Here is a 17,937-nt window from a genome sequence, read left to right on the forward strand (position 1 = left end):
AGGCAGGGCGCAGCATGTAAGCATAATTACAATATAAAATGTTATTGTTACAAATGTTTATTATGCATTTATCATATTATAGTGTATTCTGTATTATTGTTGCAATGAATAAAATGTTTCTTTTATTTACGATATTTTTTTCTTCAATTTATTTGTGTTCTCTTTTTCATTGTAAAAAAGTTGGTCACCTTAACTTTAGGGAGCTCTTTTAGAAAACCAAGCACTTACCTTCCTGTCAGAGCATCATATTCCTAGAGCGGCCTTTCTCAGTGAGCAAGGCCACCTCTGTCTCAGAGCTCATCCTATCATTTCCCTAACTCAGCGGTTCTCAACCTGTGGGTCGGGACCCCATTTGGGGTCGAACGACCATTTCACGGGGGCAGTCCGCCATTTTTCCCCCTTTTCCTTAGCTGTGCTACTCCCTTTCAAAAGCCAATATGAATTGTCCAGGCTGTCTCTGCTTTGCTGAGCCCGCCAAAAGTCCCATTCTCCAAACGGTGCTGCAAGTTGCCTGCAGCGAAGGCGAGCTGTCTGGAAGTTTCCACCCCTCCCTGCTGAGCAACTACTAAAAATGTAAGTAAAAGAAGGCCCAGGGGTGGGAGGTGGGAGGCCGGCGGGCGCCGGGAGGGTTGCTGGCACACGTGGGGCCCGACGGGTGGCTTACCTCCCTTGGGCTGGGCCAGCTGGTGGCCCAGCCGGTGGTCGGCCTGCTCCTTCTCTGCCGCTTGCCAGCTACGCCTCGGCCGGCGCAGAGGGCAGCACCACGCATGCGTGGTGCTCCCGGGCAGGGAAAGTCCTCGACTTACGACCGGTTGGGTAGTCCTCAACTTATGACCAGTTTAGTCGACTTATGACTGGTTGAGTAGTCCTCAACTTATGACCGGTTGGTGATCGCGGCATTAAAAAGGTTGAGAACCACTGCCCTAACTGTAAACCCTGGTAATTTTCTTTATACAACAGGCCTTCACAATGTTACCTTTGTTTCATCCCCAGCTCTTGCCTGAGGAAACTTAAAATTGTCTTCAGCTGTGAAATTTTAGTTTTTGCTTTTCTCCCAACACAATTTTTGCCATTTATGCAATTGAGCACACTTTATTGACCATGTGGCTAATGACACATTGGGATTGGGATCTGCCTGATTCTTTTGGTAATTTTGGGCTGCTGCAAATATGATCCCTCAACTCTAGTGCTGGGCACTTCCCTCCACAACCATTTTGACTAGGCTGCAAGAGAAATGAGACATCAAACTTCCCTAGAGGCATCTGCCCATGTAATGGCTGACTTTGCTTTCCAAAGATCTGCCAGAACTGCTGTTTCCTTGCAACATTATTTGAGAGAATTCACTCATTATATTGGTTGCTTCTATGTATGGCCTTCCTGGGTAACTGTTGTAGACTCAGCCTGAAGAAGGAGCATAACATGAAGACATGCTTATTGTAAGAATGGATGGTTGCTTGCTTTACAAGAAATAGGGGCCCCAAGAAATGGGGAAGCAAACGTTTTATAGAAATTGAGAGTTACAAGACAGGATATCCTGGGGATCTGATTTGCTGGCCAATTTACTGAAGCTAGGCTTCAGTTCCTATACTTGGGTTTACTTCTATCATTAGGCAAAGTGGGCTTTTCAAGAGGGCAGCAGTGCTGAGGAACTTCATTGTTAAAGATGATGAGACTTTGAGGTGTGATTGAGGATAGAATACTTACGTTGCAGTTCCATTATAAGGGCTGCCCTTGGGATGTGCTGTGAGCTGGTGAGGCCTTTATTCTTTGGTTTAGATGGGGTCACAGGAGAGAGTTGTCTGGGGACAGAGGGGATCAATTTAGAGCTGATAGGATTAGGCAAAGTTATGAACCAAGTTTGACCCAGATCATATCTGAAAGGAGGGAAAAGAGTGAAACTTCCATTTTGTTTGTTAGATTTATTTTTTTCACACTATACCTGTGATTGTATCAAGTGCTTTTCGGATACAGATTTAGTGCCTACCTATCTCTCCCTATCCCAGTTAAGGAGACTGACTGGTAACACTTTGTGAGAGTGGAAGCCAAATCAAAGGAACTCACCAGTTATTTTCCATAACTTTTCCCGCCTTAAAATGGTAAGCACAACACGTCTTGGAAGCTTCCCCCTTTCCCTAATGCAAGGAGTGCCCTCTGCTGATGTGCAAAGACCAGGGCCTCCAGGACTAGAAATATAGGTAGTCCTCAGTTTACGATCACAATTGGGGGCAGAGTTGTTAAGTCTTGCCCGATTTTTTTGAGGTGGTTGTTAAGCAAATCATGCAGTTGTTAAGTGAATCTGGCTCCCCCCCACTGACTTTGCAGAGCAGAGGCTGGCTGAGATGGGCACAAATGGTGATCGTCATTTGTGGGGGGACATTGCAAGTGTCATAAATACCTGCCAGTTGACAAGTACCCACACTTTGATTGCATGATCTTGGGGATGCTACGATGATCGAAAGTACACGGACCGGTTATAAGTCACTTTTTTTCCCCAGTAGTATTGTAACTTCTAATGTTCACTAAATGAATGGTTATAAGTCAAAGACTACCTGTAAGGCTCTTGTCCCTTCACCTCCAGCAGATACCCATGGGTCTATTAGTTTGCAGTGGTATCATGCTGATTTTTATGCTTTTATGATGAATAGCTTGGTGTCACTTTCTGAATCCAGGGGTATGTAAACAAACAGATAAATGAATAAATAAAGAATATAAAAATAGGATATTCAGACTCATGTCAACTTAAAAAAAGGCATGACGGTCTTTGTGTTCACCACAGCCATTGAGAAGATAGTCATTACTTCGCAACGTTTGACTATTACAGAAATTACCTTCCACCTTTGGAAGCCATTGGCTGAATTTCTGCAATAGAATTTGTCACTGCCTTTCCAATTTTATGTGGCAATATAGGAAGTACCATATGGATTTTATTCTGTCCTGCAGAAAGAGCTCTGCTCAAGATGCTAAAATGGCTTGGTCGTATTTGATAGGTTACTGCAGGATATTCTCTTTAAAGCTTATCCCTCCTCTTATAGCTGGAAATGAATAGAAAAAGGTGGTCAAATTGATAATATATTGCCAATAACTCTTCCTCCCCAAGAATGAAAGTTCATAGTCCACTGGCTTGTCTAACGATACTTCCAAAATTGAGCCCAATTCTTAAGAATTGATTACAGCTTAAGCCCCAACTCACATTAAGCCTTCAAATAATATTTGGTAGGCATATAATGCCACAGCGTAATAACTTCTCTTATTTCAGACTGTTGACCTGGTAGTCCTAGCACCAATGAACAAACACAGGCCTGTGCCTGCTGGAGGAATCCAGCTATTCTACCCTGGCATTCTGCTTCTGATGGCGTGCTGGCTACGCCCTTTTCTTGTGCTTGAAAAGGTAACATTACCAAACAGCTGCTTGAAATATCTTAGGCCACCCAGTAGTTGCTAAGCTATATCTGCAAGTCTCACAGGACAAGTTGGAGCAGTTCATGCTAACAAAAGTTAGCAACACCTCTGTGGGTGCTTCACAGACAGTGTTCAACCCAGTTCGTCCCTCGTCACTCCCAACTTGCATCAGAAGGAAGATGAGGTTGGGGCTGTTTCATGTAGGTCATGTTTCCTCCTTGGCAGGTTTAGAAAGAGAGTCATCTCATATGCATAATGAACTGCAGTGATTAGTTGATCTTTGCTAGTTCTGAGCAAGGAAGAGGTCACTCCCTTGCTATGCCATTATAGGACCGAGAAAAGCAAATTTAGAATTTCTTTATATAAGGACCTGGAGGTAGGAAACTGAAAACATCTTGAATGTATTAATGAAAATTCCAGCTCTACTGTGACTTTCTTAGCTGTCTTCTATGGTTTTCTCCACATGTTGCCTGAGCACATAGAAAGGGAGAGCAGAATTGTGCCTATCAGCTCCATCTGCAAACCCCTTTGTAGGCAGTGGGAGGAGATATGCCTTCAAACACGTGGTGTCTCTTTCTACCTTTTGCTACAGGCACAAGGAACAACAATGATGAGCAGACATAATCCTCCATGTATTAAGCCAAGGCATGTTTTTATAGCCATGTTGTCGGTCTACTTTTGCACAGATTTGTTCTACAGGAAGCAGAGAAAATTACCACTAATGCTCCTAGTTCAATACCGCTTTCGTAGACTAAAACATTTTCTGCTGGAGAGCACATTTGGCATACTATGGAGAATCATATAAATCAGGGGTGTCAAACTCACAATGTCACATGACGTGTTGCGACGTATCGTGACTTTTTTTCCATTGCCGGCAATGGGGTGGGCCGGCAGTTTGACACACTTGACATAAACTGTTTGCCATGGGTGGAGCCACTAACAAAATGGCTCCAATCCAGTGGAGAACATAACTAGTTGCAAAGCTTCAGGATCCCAGAACATTCCCTATCCTCCATCAAGCTCTCTATTCCCAGGAATGGTCATGTTTGGGGGTTTTTTTTCTGGGTAGGCAAAATCGAAAAACTCAGGAGCATTTTTGAAATAATAATAACAACAACAACAACAACAACAACAACAACTGGTGGGATCATAAAATAGAGAAAGTCATAGAAAATGATAAAATTAAACTGCTCTGGGACTTCAGAATTCAAACAGACAAGCACCTGCAACCTAACACCCCAGACTTAACAATTGTCGATAAGAAAGACAAAAAAGTCTGGATAGTGGACGTGGCAGTGCCTGGAGATAGCAGAATAGAAGAGAAAGAACTGGAGAAGATAACAAAATACAAAGACCTACAAATAGAAATAGAAAGACTGTGGCAAAAGCAAGCAAGGGTAGTACCAATAGTCATAGGCTCCTTGGGTGCAATCCCAAAACAACTGGAGCACCACTTGAACACCATTGGCATTGACAAATTTGCTATTAGTCAATTGCAAAAGGCGGCCTTATTAGGAACTGCTTCCATCCTGCGACGATACCTGTAATACCATCAAACATCCACATCTGCCTATCCCAGGTCCTGGGTAAGGACTCGATAGGTAGACAAAATGCCAAATCCAGTCTGAACATCTGGCTGACTGTGCGATGATCAATAATAATAATAATAATAATAATAATAATAATAATAATAATAATAATAATAAAGTTGGAAAGGACCTTGGAAGACATCTAATCCAACCCCCTGCTTAGGCAGGAAACCCTATACCATTTTGGACAAAGGTTAGGCTGGAAACTGCTTTGCTTTGCAGCATTCAATGTCCTTATTCCATTTTTTTTTTTAATTAAAGAGCCACTTTGGTGTGATGGTAAAGATGCTACATAGAAACCAGGAGATTGTGAGTTCTAGTCCTGCTTTAGGCATGAAAGCCAGCTGGATGACATTGGGCCAGTCACTCTCTCTCAGCCCAGTCTACCTCATAGGGTGATTGTTGGGAAAGTAGGAGGAGGAAGGAGTATTATGTACGTTCACCACCTTGAGTTACTTATAAAATAATAAATGTGGAATAAAAATTAAATAAATAGACAAGAAATCGAGTGGGCTCAGAGGCATCTATGAGCACACTGGAATTCCCAAGATTACCTGTTTCCAGGAAGGAAGGAGTTTTTCACAGCTTTACTAGGAAATCATATGAAAAGCTTTCCTTGATGTTGTTACATATCACACTTACATGTAAAACTGCCTAATAGGGCCAATTGGATGGCATCACAAAATTGATTTTTTCCCCCTAGATTATTTCCTGGGAAAGAACCTAAAAAGTGTCTCCACTCACATGATTGAGAGCCAATAAATTGCTAGAGCAATTTATAAAATGTTCTAAAGGACAGTTTATATAAAAACATTTCCAGTGTTTTTACAATTCACATGTACATGTTCTTCTAGTCTCAGGCTTCCAAGTGGGAAGAATGGTAACCTATTTTACAGATCAGTGAGGAAAAGGAACTTTATCCATTTATTTATATATTTTAAAATGCATATGCTGCCTTTCAAAATTGAATTTTCCCAAGGTTTTTTTGTAATACATTTAAATTCACAACATACAAGCCCTGAATCATTAATATGCATAATTAAAATAAACTTAAATACTTCATCTCCTGTGTTCATCATCTTTTATGATTATCTTTAAAAAGAAAGGTAACGTATCTGTTCTAAAATAAATGACTATGCAGAAATCAGTAACATAAACATGGCTAAACTAAAATATTATAATTTCAGCACAATTAGGATAAAATTCTACATATTTACTAGAAAACAAGACAAAATGAACTTAATGGGACTTACTTCTGAAAAGCAATGTTTAGAGTGCTGCTATGGGAACACAATTGAAATTGGGATAAAATAAACTTCTAATTAAATATAGATTTTGGTTCATACAATTTCACTGTAATTTAGCATAACTGTATGCAACTGCTTGGATTGATTGGATTCAAGAATTACAAAATAAGTCTCTTTCTTGTCCCCATGGAAATGAACAGGATATGGTTCTATTTCCATTCCTTTTTCACAAACTATATCCTTCCTCTCTCCCCAATTATAATTATTTAATGCAATAATAACAGAGGAAGGCATCTTAACTCTGTTCTGTCGCCCCAGGGAGATATAATTGTTGTAAAAGATGTTAGGTAAAATCTGTACTTTTAGTAAACAGGCAATTATTTGCAATTATGACTCAATAACTTCAGACTAGTCAAATGCTTCTGAACAGCCATCTAGTTGACAAAATCTGTGGTGAGCCAAACCCTGCTGTTGCCAAACTAGAACTGGAAACAAGCAGCAGTTCTAGATGGATTGGCAGATCCAGATCTACAGATCATACTTGGATCTTCCAGAGGCAGTTTCTACTTACTCCAACTATTCTTTCTCATACTTGTCTACTTAAGTAGACATTTTGCAGTAGTCAACAAGACAGAGCTTGGATTAAGGTTACTTTTGAGTTATTACCATGTCCAATCCAGTTTTAGCTTGCAAGCTCTTAAAAGCAATTCCAAACTACAAATCTGGAGATTGGTTCCAAGAATCTGCAAGGCAACCGACAAAGGTCCTACAGTACTCTCTTTTTCAAAGAAGGGGAGGAGCAAGTGCTTATTTCCCCCCCCCCCTTGTTTTTCTGGGAGTGACCTCTGCCTTTATAAACTTCACAACTAAAACTATTTCCTGAAAGAGATGCAATACAGTAGCTGGAATTGCTTCATCTGCTGATGGTTTGGCTGAATTGTAAATATTGCCACAAAACAGCCATTTTTTTTAGGGAATGCAATCCCGCCAGCCACTGGTAGCTCAGTCAGAGAGCTCTTCTACAAGGCAACATCAAAACAGAGCTCTCCAGTGCAGGAGACAGTAAAAGGTATGCACTGACCACACTGCCAAACTGTTCTGCCTCAGGGGTGAAGCGAAAGAGGGCCCCTGTTCATGCAAGAGGCAGAAGGGAGGAGAAAGGGAGGCCAGGCATGTCTTCTCTGGTGCCAGTTACTGGAAGCAGATGATTGCCATGTTTTCCGCTGTCACTTTTCCAGCCCCACACACTGATCATTCAGACATGCATAAGAGAACTGGCAGCCAGAGTGGTTCTCTGGCAGCTTTATCCCCCACTCCACGCAAAGGGAACCAAGTCTGTTTGGTGCTAGCTCTTCCAGTTCCTGAAGGATGGGGGGGGGGGAGTTTTATTATGTGAAGTAAAGAGCCGGTTCCCCCTTTCCTCAATAGTCCTCCGATCTCACAGAGCATATCAATCAGATTGGAGAACTGGGGTACAGCGATGTAGCAAATGAAATGGGAGAGAGGGCTCTTTTCACAGTGGGAGAACCCTGGTTGAAAAAAAGCAAGTGGCCAGGCACTAAAGGTAAAGTTTACTGAAGTTTACTGATCCATGTGTCAGAAAGAAAAAACAGGTCCTGTTCCAAGCCGGGAAGACACTGTAGAAATTAGTTGAAGGCGGGCATTTTGGAAAGGAGGTCTCTTTATTTAGTTGCCAGCAACTTCAGTGATAGCAGCATGTTTCTGGGGTGCCTGACCAAATGGAGTTGAGAGTGGGTGGGCTTTTATACCTTTTTTGGGCTTTGTTATTGAGGTGCCTGTTGACCTGAGCTTGAGTGTGCCCTTTTGGTATTCTAATGGCGATGGGTTAATCCTATTATGTCCTAAAGGTCATGTCCTGTCCTTGGATTTTGGGTTGGGGAATGTAAATTCTTAATCCCATCAACTGTGGAGGCTGATGGCATTTTGCTAATGAATAGTGTGCACCAATCTTTCTGAATGGATTACCAAATCTGCATTTCTAAAGAATGGCCTCCTTGGGTTTCTGCCTGGGGAAAGGGAGACTGGGGGCTTTTTCTGCCTAAGATTTTACCTTCATTTCTCCTTCAGGGGAAATATTCTATCTTGCCTTTTTAAAATATTCCCCAAAATATTTCACTCTCGGGGGGGGGGTGCTGACTCCCTACACATATATACCTACAAATTATACTGGATCAGCTCTGCACATCCTAATTGCCATGAAGATTCTTTGGCCTGTTTTTGGAAAGGATTTGATATCTTTTATGGAAGATGGCATTGCTTAATAGATGGAACGTGGAACATGTCAAATCTGTCAGATCTTACAGGATGGGTAGGAACAATGAGGAAAAACAAACCTTCAAACAGTCAGGCCCTGTACCATAAAGAGCTTTGTGGATGACAACCATCATCTTGCACCACACATAGAAGCTTGCCAGTAACAAGTCCAGCTTGCTGAGCAACAAAGGTTACATTGGCATACAGATGCATACCTGCAACTGCTCATGCTGCTGCATTCTGGATCAACTATAATTTTCAAATGTTCTTCAACAGGAGCCCCACTTAAAGTGTGTTGCAATAAGGTATAGGAAGAAAAGGGAACGTGTTCCAGATGGATCATATGAACAAAGGGCCTTCTGACTTTTCAGGTAAAACAAACTGAAATACGGTTACTGATCCAAAGTTATCCCAAGTTTCATTAGGGAATTCTGAACCTGGATCTCCACACTTAACTCTGACATTTAACTACTGTACTGAAAACACTGCAATTACAATCCTAGTTTATATGGCACAGGGCCAGCACGTTTCCCCATGTACTGTATTATGGAAAAATTCCCAACCGACCTATGTACTACCTATACTGGCAGGTTATTGCTTTTCCTATTAAATATGTAAACTTTTTTTGAAGCTGTGTAGCCACCTACCATCTATTTTCTAAGAAGCCCTTTGAGATCTATGAGGGCTCATAAAACATTATTGGAAATACAGGATAGGCTTCCGGAGAATGCTTTGTTTGTAGCATTCTAAGTTCCTATTCACTTTAAAACAAAAACAAAAACAGGGCAGGAGTTTGGTTTGAAAAGTGTCAGCAGGCACACTTTTCTGAGGCTAAAGGAACAGTGGTCTTAAACCAGAGTTCCCCAACATTTCTGGCTTTGTGGACTGGCAAGGGAGGGGATGGTTCACGCAAGCGCCCGGTAAGCAACCACACAGCTTGATTTGCATGAGTGGTGTGCATAGGTGCCTGCCGCTCACGCAAATGGAGCACACGCACGTGTACGCTGCTTATGTGAGGATGCACATGCATGCGTGCATGCTCACCGGCCGTTTCTGCGGCCAAGTTACAAACCCCTTGCAGCCCAAACCCCTTGCAGGCCAGGGCACACAGGTTGGGGACCCCATCTTAAACCACAGTACGTCAGGCTGCATTCAGCATCCAAAATCATTTTCTGTAACTTAAAGTAGTACTTTGTAGGCACTGAATTTGAAAAAGTATTATATAGCTATTGCTAGAACCAATATTAAAATATTGGTAATCTGGTTAATGGAAAATGTACACATATATAGCAAGGCAACTATTGAGCTAGTACATTTGGGAAGATTTTGCCATCTGATTTATAGCATTTATATCCGGATAGATAGATAGATAGATAGATAGATAGATAGATAGATAGATAGATAGATAGATAGATAGACAGACAGACAGAACAGACCTTTATTGTCATTTTTTACTGTGGGCACAATGGCACACATTAAAAATGAAATTTAGTCGCTTGCTCTCCAAGTGTACATATACATAACACACATTTAAACATACGTATAGACCTACAACCTTACATGTAAGTAACATATAAATATTAATCACTGTCTATCTTGAACACATAACGGAAGGAGGAACCTTTAAAGTTCACAAGGTTAATACTATACTGTTATGGAACAAAATTGTGACTGAAACTGAGTGTTCTGCTTCTGATACCAGAGCCTCCTCCCAGAAGGTAACAAGGAAAACAGGTCATGAAGAGGATTGTCCCAATCTTACAGACCCTGCTCAAGCAATGCTTATCTGTTATGTCCTGGACCTGGATAGAAGGGGGGGAATTGCCAATGATCTTTTCAGCTATTCTCATCACTGCACCGCCTTCCTGTCTGAAGCAGATGCTTCTAAACCAGACTGTGATGCTGTATAACAATCTGTTGTGTATCAGTGAACAAGAGGGAGAGAGGGTGTGTTTAGGGCTAGCATTTATTTCCAACTAGCCTAGAGCCAATATGGAGCCAATAATGCTGAAGTACTACAGAAAAGAAGTGGGACCTATTTCTCAACGGATTTGTTAGAATTACGGTGCCATTGTACCGTAATCAAATAGGATCGTGCACCTTAAAAGTTTTCATTTTTAAAAAATGAACTGTAGTGGCAGCGAATGACGCATTAAACAGTATCTTCCAAAATGTGGAAAGTGCCCCTTCAAGAGACATTGTTTTTCTGAAAATGTATGCTTTACTGACAGAAGCAAGCAAAAGCTTCAGTATTGTATACGCCAATCGCTTTTTTTTACACCTTTCTTGCACTGACAGGTACGAGAGGGAAATTCTAGCGAAACCACTGAATCGGTGGCCTGATGCCAACCCCATTTCACCAATTCCCAGAAAAAAGCTCAAGCGTCACTAGCCGTTACACAACACCTTCATTAAATGGAGGCAAAAGCGGAACCTCGCTTTTCACATCCGAGCTAAAATGGCACCACATCCGTCACTTTTTGCTAAGGCCCACGAGCTTCGTCATCCCCATTGGCCAATTTAAGGCCGCCCGCGTCCCTCATTGGAGTAGGCAGGTTTCCGCCTCCCTGTTGTTGCTGCCCTTCAGCTCAACGCTTAATCACTCCGAAAGGCATCTTTCCCTCACTACTTGATTGCGCATGTAATTTCCTGCCCTGTCTCCGCCTTCTTTTCTTTCATGGAAACCTCGCGCGGCCTTCTTGAGCTCTGATTGGGTTACAAGCAGGTCGGTCACGAGTCAAATTGGACGATTTCATCATACGCGTGAAGCTTCCGAAAACTTCGCGCGACAGCCGATTGGCAGACCGCGACGTCAGTTATTCCTGTCTCTTCGTCCTTTCCTCGCCCGTGTTACTCGAACTCTCGGTCAAAAGCTCCACCTCTCTCCATTGGGTGGAGCATCCCTCAGAGGCGTTTCCTGGAAGGGGTGCCACCACCGAACTCTTCGTAATCTGTTTCAATTTTCTTCACCCCCCCCATCATTCCTGCGCCAAACCCCGCCTTGCTTTGCTTGAATAGTCGGAGGACACATCATTCACTGGCAGTACGGCCTTCCGGAGTTTCCTTCGGGCTTCGCGATTGGGCAGAACGGCAGGAGGCGTGTTCCTGGGCTTGGGCCGTGTCGGCACAGCTCCCTCCCTTCGCCAACCCTTTGGCGGTCACCGGTGGGGTTAGGCTGCCTCGTCACCGACTTCGCTGCCCCCGCCCCGCCCACCCCTCCGGCACCACTTAGGTTAGCCTTCCCCGTCAGCCAACATGAGCGGTAAGGAAGGGACCATCGTGGCCGGGCGGGGGGCGCCGCCTTCTTTCCCTTTTCCCGCCCCGCCCCGCCCAGCCCCCCGGGCGGGGGGATCCGAACGGGGGAGGGGTAACGATTCTGGGGAGGGGAAGCCAGCCAGGAGCCGTGGTAGGGGAAGCCTTTGGGGGGAGGGGCCCCGAGGAGGGGAGCGGGGCTTGCGATGGAGGGTGGAGGAAGCGGCCATGGGAGGGCAAGTCGCCTCAGGGAGGAGGAGGATCGGGCGGGACCAGGTGGGGGCTGGAATTTCTCCGCTGGAAAGAAGCGGCGGAGCCGGATGGATCCTCCGTCTACCTCTCTCGGGTGGCGCTGCCCGAGGTTGGGAGGGAAACGCAGGCGATGCCGGAGAAGGAGGCAGGAGAGAAAGTAGCAAGTTAAAAAGAAAAGCCCCTGTGTGTGTGTATGTATGTATGTGTCCCTATTCCACGACTCCCCCCTCCTCCCCACTCTTGAAATCCTTGCTCCATCGCCTCAAAGCTTCCAAAAGGCCAAGGAGAGAGAGCTTCGGGCCATATGCAAAGTGCCTTTCTCCCGGCTGAACCTGGTTAAGCCGTCAACTACATGTGGCGGGGGGGGGGGAGGGGAAGGGGCGAAATTCGTAGTTCCGGAGAGCCGTGGCGCTTCCAGGAAGGCCGGAGGCAGTTCTGAGAAACGATAAAAGTAAGGCCTTGTTTGGTACCATGCCCCAAAATATGAAGAAACCCACTTTTCCGTAGGTTTGCCTCTGCTCTTAGGGAAAAAAGAAGGAAAAAGGCAAACCCCCCCCTTAGGGGCAACAACTCCAGATTTGCTAGGCCTCTTTCCTCCCTCTCCGGGATTCTCTCAGATTCCGACGCAAAGGGAGGCGGGCTACGTTTTTGTGAACATTGGCGCGTGGGAGGCTGGAAACTAGTTAAAGAGTCCTTAAACTTAAGAGGAATTTAAACTCGGAAATCGTTATGTTTGGCAGGCCTTGCTTTGTGTACATTTGGTGCAGAGCTCCGTATTGAACCAGCTGCAAGTCAGAAGTTTGCATACTCCTACGCCCCTTGGGAGTGACTCATGTAACTACTTCCCCTTTCCTCCCAGCAATCCGATGCGTTTTGCATTGCTTTTACCCAGAGAGCCCCTTTCATAGCCCCGGACTGCTCTGTCATGCAGAGATGGAGTTATAAAAGAGAGCTGCCGAAGTGGAGCTGTTTTTGTTGTTGTTGTTGTTTAATAATAGCAACGCTTCAGAGAAAACCTAGTATTTTCATGACATAGGTTTTTAAAGACGTCTAGCCACTTCTACCACAGAAAGACACTTGTTAGGGACACTGCAAACAAAAAAAAAGTTGTAAACAGATCTCGGGTATTTCTGAACCTTGAAATCCGGTTGGTTTTGCATCATGGGTGAGGAAGTGGCGCCAAGGCGGTGCAGGGTGAGGGAAGAGGCTGTAAATATGATGCAATACCCATATCCGCCTAGTAGCAGTAGTTTTGATCAGTACCTTCCTTCTCCCGGGGTGTTTTCTTTTTATGAATGTTGTGAATGTATATAGTAGCAATTAATAGTAAAATCTGATTTGTTCATAAGAGACCCTCTTTTGATATTTTATTCCTAGTCTTAACAACTCTTGATGGTCACACTGCCCCATTTTATTTTTATTTGTTGATGTGCAGTGCCTACAGTTTATCCGGTATGCTAATGCAAAGTTGTTCTTTACATTTTAATCATAGTTTTTGTTGTACTTACCGTATATCTTGGCCTTTAGATTGGAGAGTGGTATATCTTTTCTCATTCTTTAAACAGTTATGTAAGATGGCTTGGCTTGTTCACTATTTATTAAAAATGTGAGCGTAGGATTTTTGTAGGTACATTTGAATTGCTCATTGGATTACAGTGTCTTTATTGACACTTTTAATTTTTGTTTTCTCTTTACCACTTTTCCTCTTAGAGATCTTAACTTTGGTGTAGTTCATTATGGTGCTAGATTTACTTTAAAGACAAATTCTAAATGCAATATGTGTATATGTATATTTTGTGTGTGTGTATGTATATGTGTGTGTATCTGTGTATATATATGTGTGTGTGTGTATCTCCAAAGGCTATCACTAAGTGCATAATCTATAATCACAATGCTTTACTTGGTATTATCAGTAATACCACTTGGCAATACCACTTTACTTAGCGTCTGCTGAAGGCCTTCATTTTTAAATCTGTATTTTTAAATAAATCAAAAATGCTGGCGATCTCTTGCTGAACAGTATGTTACATAGCATGGGAGGATCTAATGCTAAATTAGTTCTGTGCCTTTCTCCTGCTTCTTGAAAAACTACATGCTTTATATTATTTATTTAACTCTTTTTTATTCTTTTTTCTTGTCCTCTAATTTCTATGCAGATCATGATATTTCAGAAGGCATGGTTGTTATCAAGACTGAGAAGGTGGATGAAAGCTGCAGTAATGATGGAGGAAACTGCGAGGCCCAGGTAAGTAAGAATTCTGAGAAGAAGAGATGGGTTGGGGGGGGGGAATCACATTTTGCAGTAGAAAGATACCTTTGGTTTTTAATATATGTGGTGATGCAACGTTCTCTTCTCTTTGAAAAAGGTGGATTACTTATTTTTGCAGTTTTAAAAAATCTTCAGTATTTTTGCAACCCTCTATAATTAAAGTCACACTTGGAAAGTGATAATAATAATCTTATGGTTCTTGAGTTAAAGGGGTGAGTAAATTCAAAACAGGTTAGATTATGGGTTCATCAAAATTTTATTAGTATTTCTGTGAGTAGTGTTGGAATTTGTATTTCCTCCTGAAAGATAGTTAGAGTGTAAAATTGTTTAACCCAAGTTCAAAGTAAACATTTCTGAGTAAAATAGTCTAACCTGAGTGATGAGGAATGTATTTCATTAGACGTTGGTTGTTGATGTCTTATGTTGGTTAGACCAGAGTGTACAATCCCTGCTGTAGGAGATTGGCAAATCATCTATTAATTGGCTGCTTTCTTGTGCTCCTTGTTCTTGTTTTGTAAGGTCATCTGGGATGGCCAGATGCTTGACTCCTCCTCTCTTATTGTTTATTTCCTGACAGGAGTCTCAGCCTTCTCCTCTGGCCCTGCTAGCAGCCACATGCAGCAGGATTGAATCTCCCAATGAGAACTCTGATGGTTTACAGGGGCAACAGGGAGGCTCAGGTGAACTGGACCTTGCTGCTGCAACTCAAATCTCCCAAAATGCAAATGGCTGGCAAATAATTTCCACTGCTTCTGGAGCTTCCGATTCTCCCAAAGATCTGGGGAATAACAGCAATGAAGAGAACGATTCATCATCCAAAAACCGAGCTGCCACCACTGGGCAGTATGTGGTTGCTGCCAACCCAAATATGCAGAACCAGCAAGTTCTGACAGGGTTATCAGGGATGTTGCCTAATATTCAGTATCAGGTGATTCCCCAGTTTCAAACTGTGGATGGTCAACAGTTGCAGTTTGCCACTGCTCCCACTCAAGTTAGTGTCCAGCAAGATGCCTCTGGCCAGCTGCAAATAATTCCAGGAACTAACCAGCAGCTCATTACAAACAGGTCTGGCACAGGCAATATCTTGGCTGCCATGCCAAATCTTTTGCAGCAGGCCGTCCCCATTCAGGGAGTAAATACTCTCTCAGGGCAAACACAATATGTCACTAACGTCCCACTGGCTTTGAACGGCAATATCACCTTATTGCCTGTTAACAGCCTTGCTGCCAGTTTGGCCCCCACGTCTCAGTCAGTCACTCTAAGCAATTCTAGCTCTCCAGAGAATAACTCTCAACCAGTTTCAATCAGTTCCTCCAGCGTGGCCGCGACTCAAGCCAGTACTGTCTCTTTTTTCACCAATGCTAACAACTACAGCACCACTACCACCACAAGTAATTTGGGCATCATGAATTTTTCTACTAGCGGCAGCGTGGGAACAAATGTTCAGGTGCAGACACCACAGAGGACGAACAGCAATCAGAATGCCGACGCCGTGCAGGTTGCAGGGGTTGCGGTCCAACAAGGACAACAGAAAGATATTGATCAAAACCAACACCAGCACCAACAGCAGATCCTGGTGCAGCCTCAACTTGTTCAGGGAGGGCAAGGCAGCCAGACCTTTACCCAAGATGCTCTGCAGAACCTGCAGATCCAGGCACTCCCCAACACTGGTCCAATCTTTATTCGAACGCCCACTGTAGGGCCAAATGGACAGGTCAGCTGGCAAACTATTCAACTTCAGAATCTTCAGGTCCAGAATCCGCAAGCTCAGACAATCGCTTTGGCTCCCGTACAGGGGGTGTCCCTGGGGCAAACTGGGAGCACCAGCACAACACTCACACCAATAGCTTCCGCCTCTCTACCCAGCGGCACAGTCACTGTAAATGCTGCTCAGCTATCTTCCGTACCAGGCCTTCAGACCATCAACCTTGGGGCCCTGGGATCTGGCATCCAGGTTCACCAGCTGCAAGGGCTTCCTCTCACCATAGCCAATGCCACTGGTAAGTAGGAGGTTTCCGTAGTGCCTGTTGTTGGTTTCCATGTATGTTGTTCACTTTAAATTGCTATTAAAACAAAAGTTTTCATCACGGAAGGAATAAATTGGAAGATAAAGAATGCATACTGAAGGCTAGACATGAAAAAAACAAGCTAAAACCCGCATTTCTGGTTCTTAAAATTTTCGTGTCAAATAACAGGCTTTTCAGATTTTTCTTTTAAGGTTATATGAATCTGTCAAAAGCTGAAGGGACTGCCTTAAGAACTTTAAAAGTATAGGTAGTCCTTGACTTACAACTGTTCGTTTAGTGACCATTTAAAATTACAACGACACTGAAAAAAGTGACTTGTGACCATTTTTCACACTTATGACCTTTGCAGTGTCCCCATGATCATGTGATCAAAATTCAGATGCTAGACAGTTGGTTCATACTTAACGATTGTTGCCGTGTCTCAAGGTCATGTGATCACTTTTTGCAACCTTTTGACCAGAAAAATCAATGGGGAAGCCAGATTCACTTTACAACCATATTACTAACTTATCAGCTGCAAGTGATTCACTTAGCGATTGTGGCAAGAAAATCGTAAAATGGGGGCAAAACTCACTTAACAAATGTCTCACTTAACAACAGAAATGTTGGTCGTAAGTCAAGGACTACCTGTATAGTGAAGAGATATATCTGTAATAGCTACTGTATTTTTTTTAAAAAAATAATTCTTTTTAAAAAAATTCTTTTTAAAAAAAAAAATTCTTCAAGAACTGTCAGTTATAATATTATATGCTCCTGTTGGGTCCTTAGAGCAGAAGTAGGGGAAAAAAAACCTGTGCTCTATTTTACTAGGAAATAATGTTCAAGCTGGATTTAGATGGCCATTCACGGTATGAATGGTAACTGACTGTCACTGTGTTCTATTTATCACTTATGTGAAGAGTTAGTCATCTAGCATGATTAGGTACTGTATGTAGAAAAGCTAATTGATCCCAGAACCATTTTGAAATAAGGTCTTGTGCCAATGTGCCAGAAGGCTCCCACTTTGCTTGTCTTGGGGTAATTCCATGAGATTTTGGCCACTTCAAAGAAAATGTTTAAATATTAAATTTTCATAAAGGTTTAGGATCCTATCAACGTCAACTGGTGGAGGGACCACGTACAGTATACTATGGCAACCTTGTGCACTGTGTGGCCAATCCCCGATTTATGTATGGAGCCTCAAAATTCATTTGGTGTAGTGTGTGTAGTAACCTGCATAGAGGGCTAGATTGGCATCTGCTAATCTAACTGTCATACACCTTCCCAGTTGGATGAAACATATGGAACAAATTTTAAGGCTGTAACGTTGTGACACATATTATTGCAGCCATATAGAATAAGGCCCGTTAGGCAGCAGCTTCTATACATTTGCCTCCCATATGTGAATATCTGAAAGGATTGCGTGAATGGTGGATGTGAGAAATTGAAAAAACAGGTCCTCTGGGATCTGTTGTAGCCTTTCTTAACTAGTTATCTTCCAAATGTATTGGAATTACGACTTTCAGAATCCCTATCTGGCAAATCCCTTGGAGTCAAAGTCATAACACCAGGGACATCAGAGTAAAGAAGACTGAACAAAATATATTATGTCTGTAGGGTCTTATGGTGTTGTATTCTCCCAAATGTCA

At 43.0% G+C, this 17,937-nt stretch overlaps 1 protein-coding gene across 11 annotated transcripts in view; it reads left to right on the top strand.

Moving 5' to 3' along the window:
* Positions 1–11,651: 11,651 nt before the first annotated feature.
* The window catches only part of SP1 (Sp1 transcription factor), a 44,215-nt gene continuing 37,929 nt past the window's right edge, over positions 11,652–17,937 (top strand). The window contains exons 1-3 of one of the 11 annotated variants that reach the window (XM_039347759.1): positions 11,652–11,771; positions 14,170–14,258; positions 14,860–16,282. In XM_039347759.1, the coding sequence (XP_039203693.1) occupies positions 11,765–11,771; positions 14,170–14,258; positions 14,860–16,282 (1,519 nt within the window). In that variant the 5' untranslated portion in view covers positions 11,652–11,764. Of the gene's footprint in view, positions 11,772–11,888; positions 11,916–11,986; positions 12,213–12,423; positions 12,465–12,546; positions 13,466–14,169; positions 14,259–14,859; positions 16,283–17,937 lie in introns of those variants that run through there. The other 10 variants (XM_039347764.1, XM_039347754.1, XM_039347755.1 and 7 more) reach the window with 10 other exon arrangements.

This window comes from Crotalus tigris, unplaced genomic scaffold (assembly GCF_016545835.1).
Source record: "Crotalus tigris isolate CLP2741 ecotype Arizona unplaced genomic scaffold, ASM1654583v1 scf7180000018101.4720394464:4744507, whole genome shotgun sequence".
Taxonomy (NCBI): Eukaryota; Metazoa; Chordata; class Lepidosauria; order Squamata; family Viperidae; genus Crotalus; species Crotalus tigris.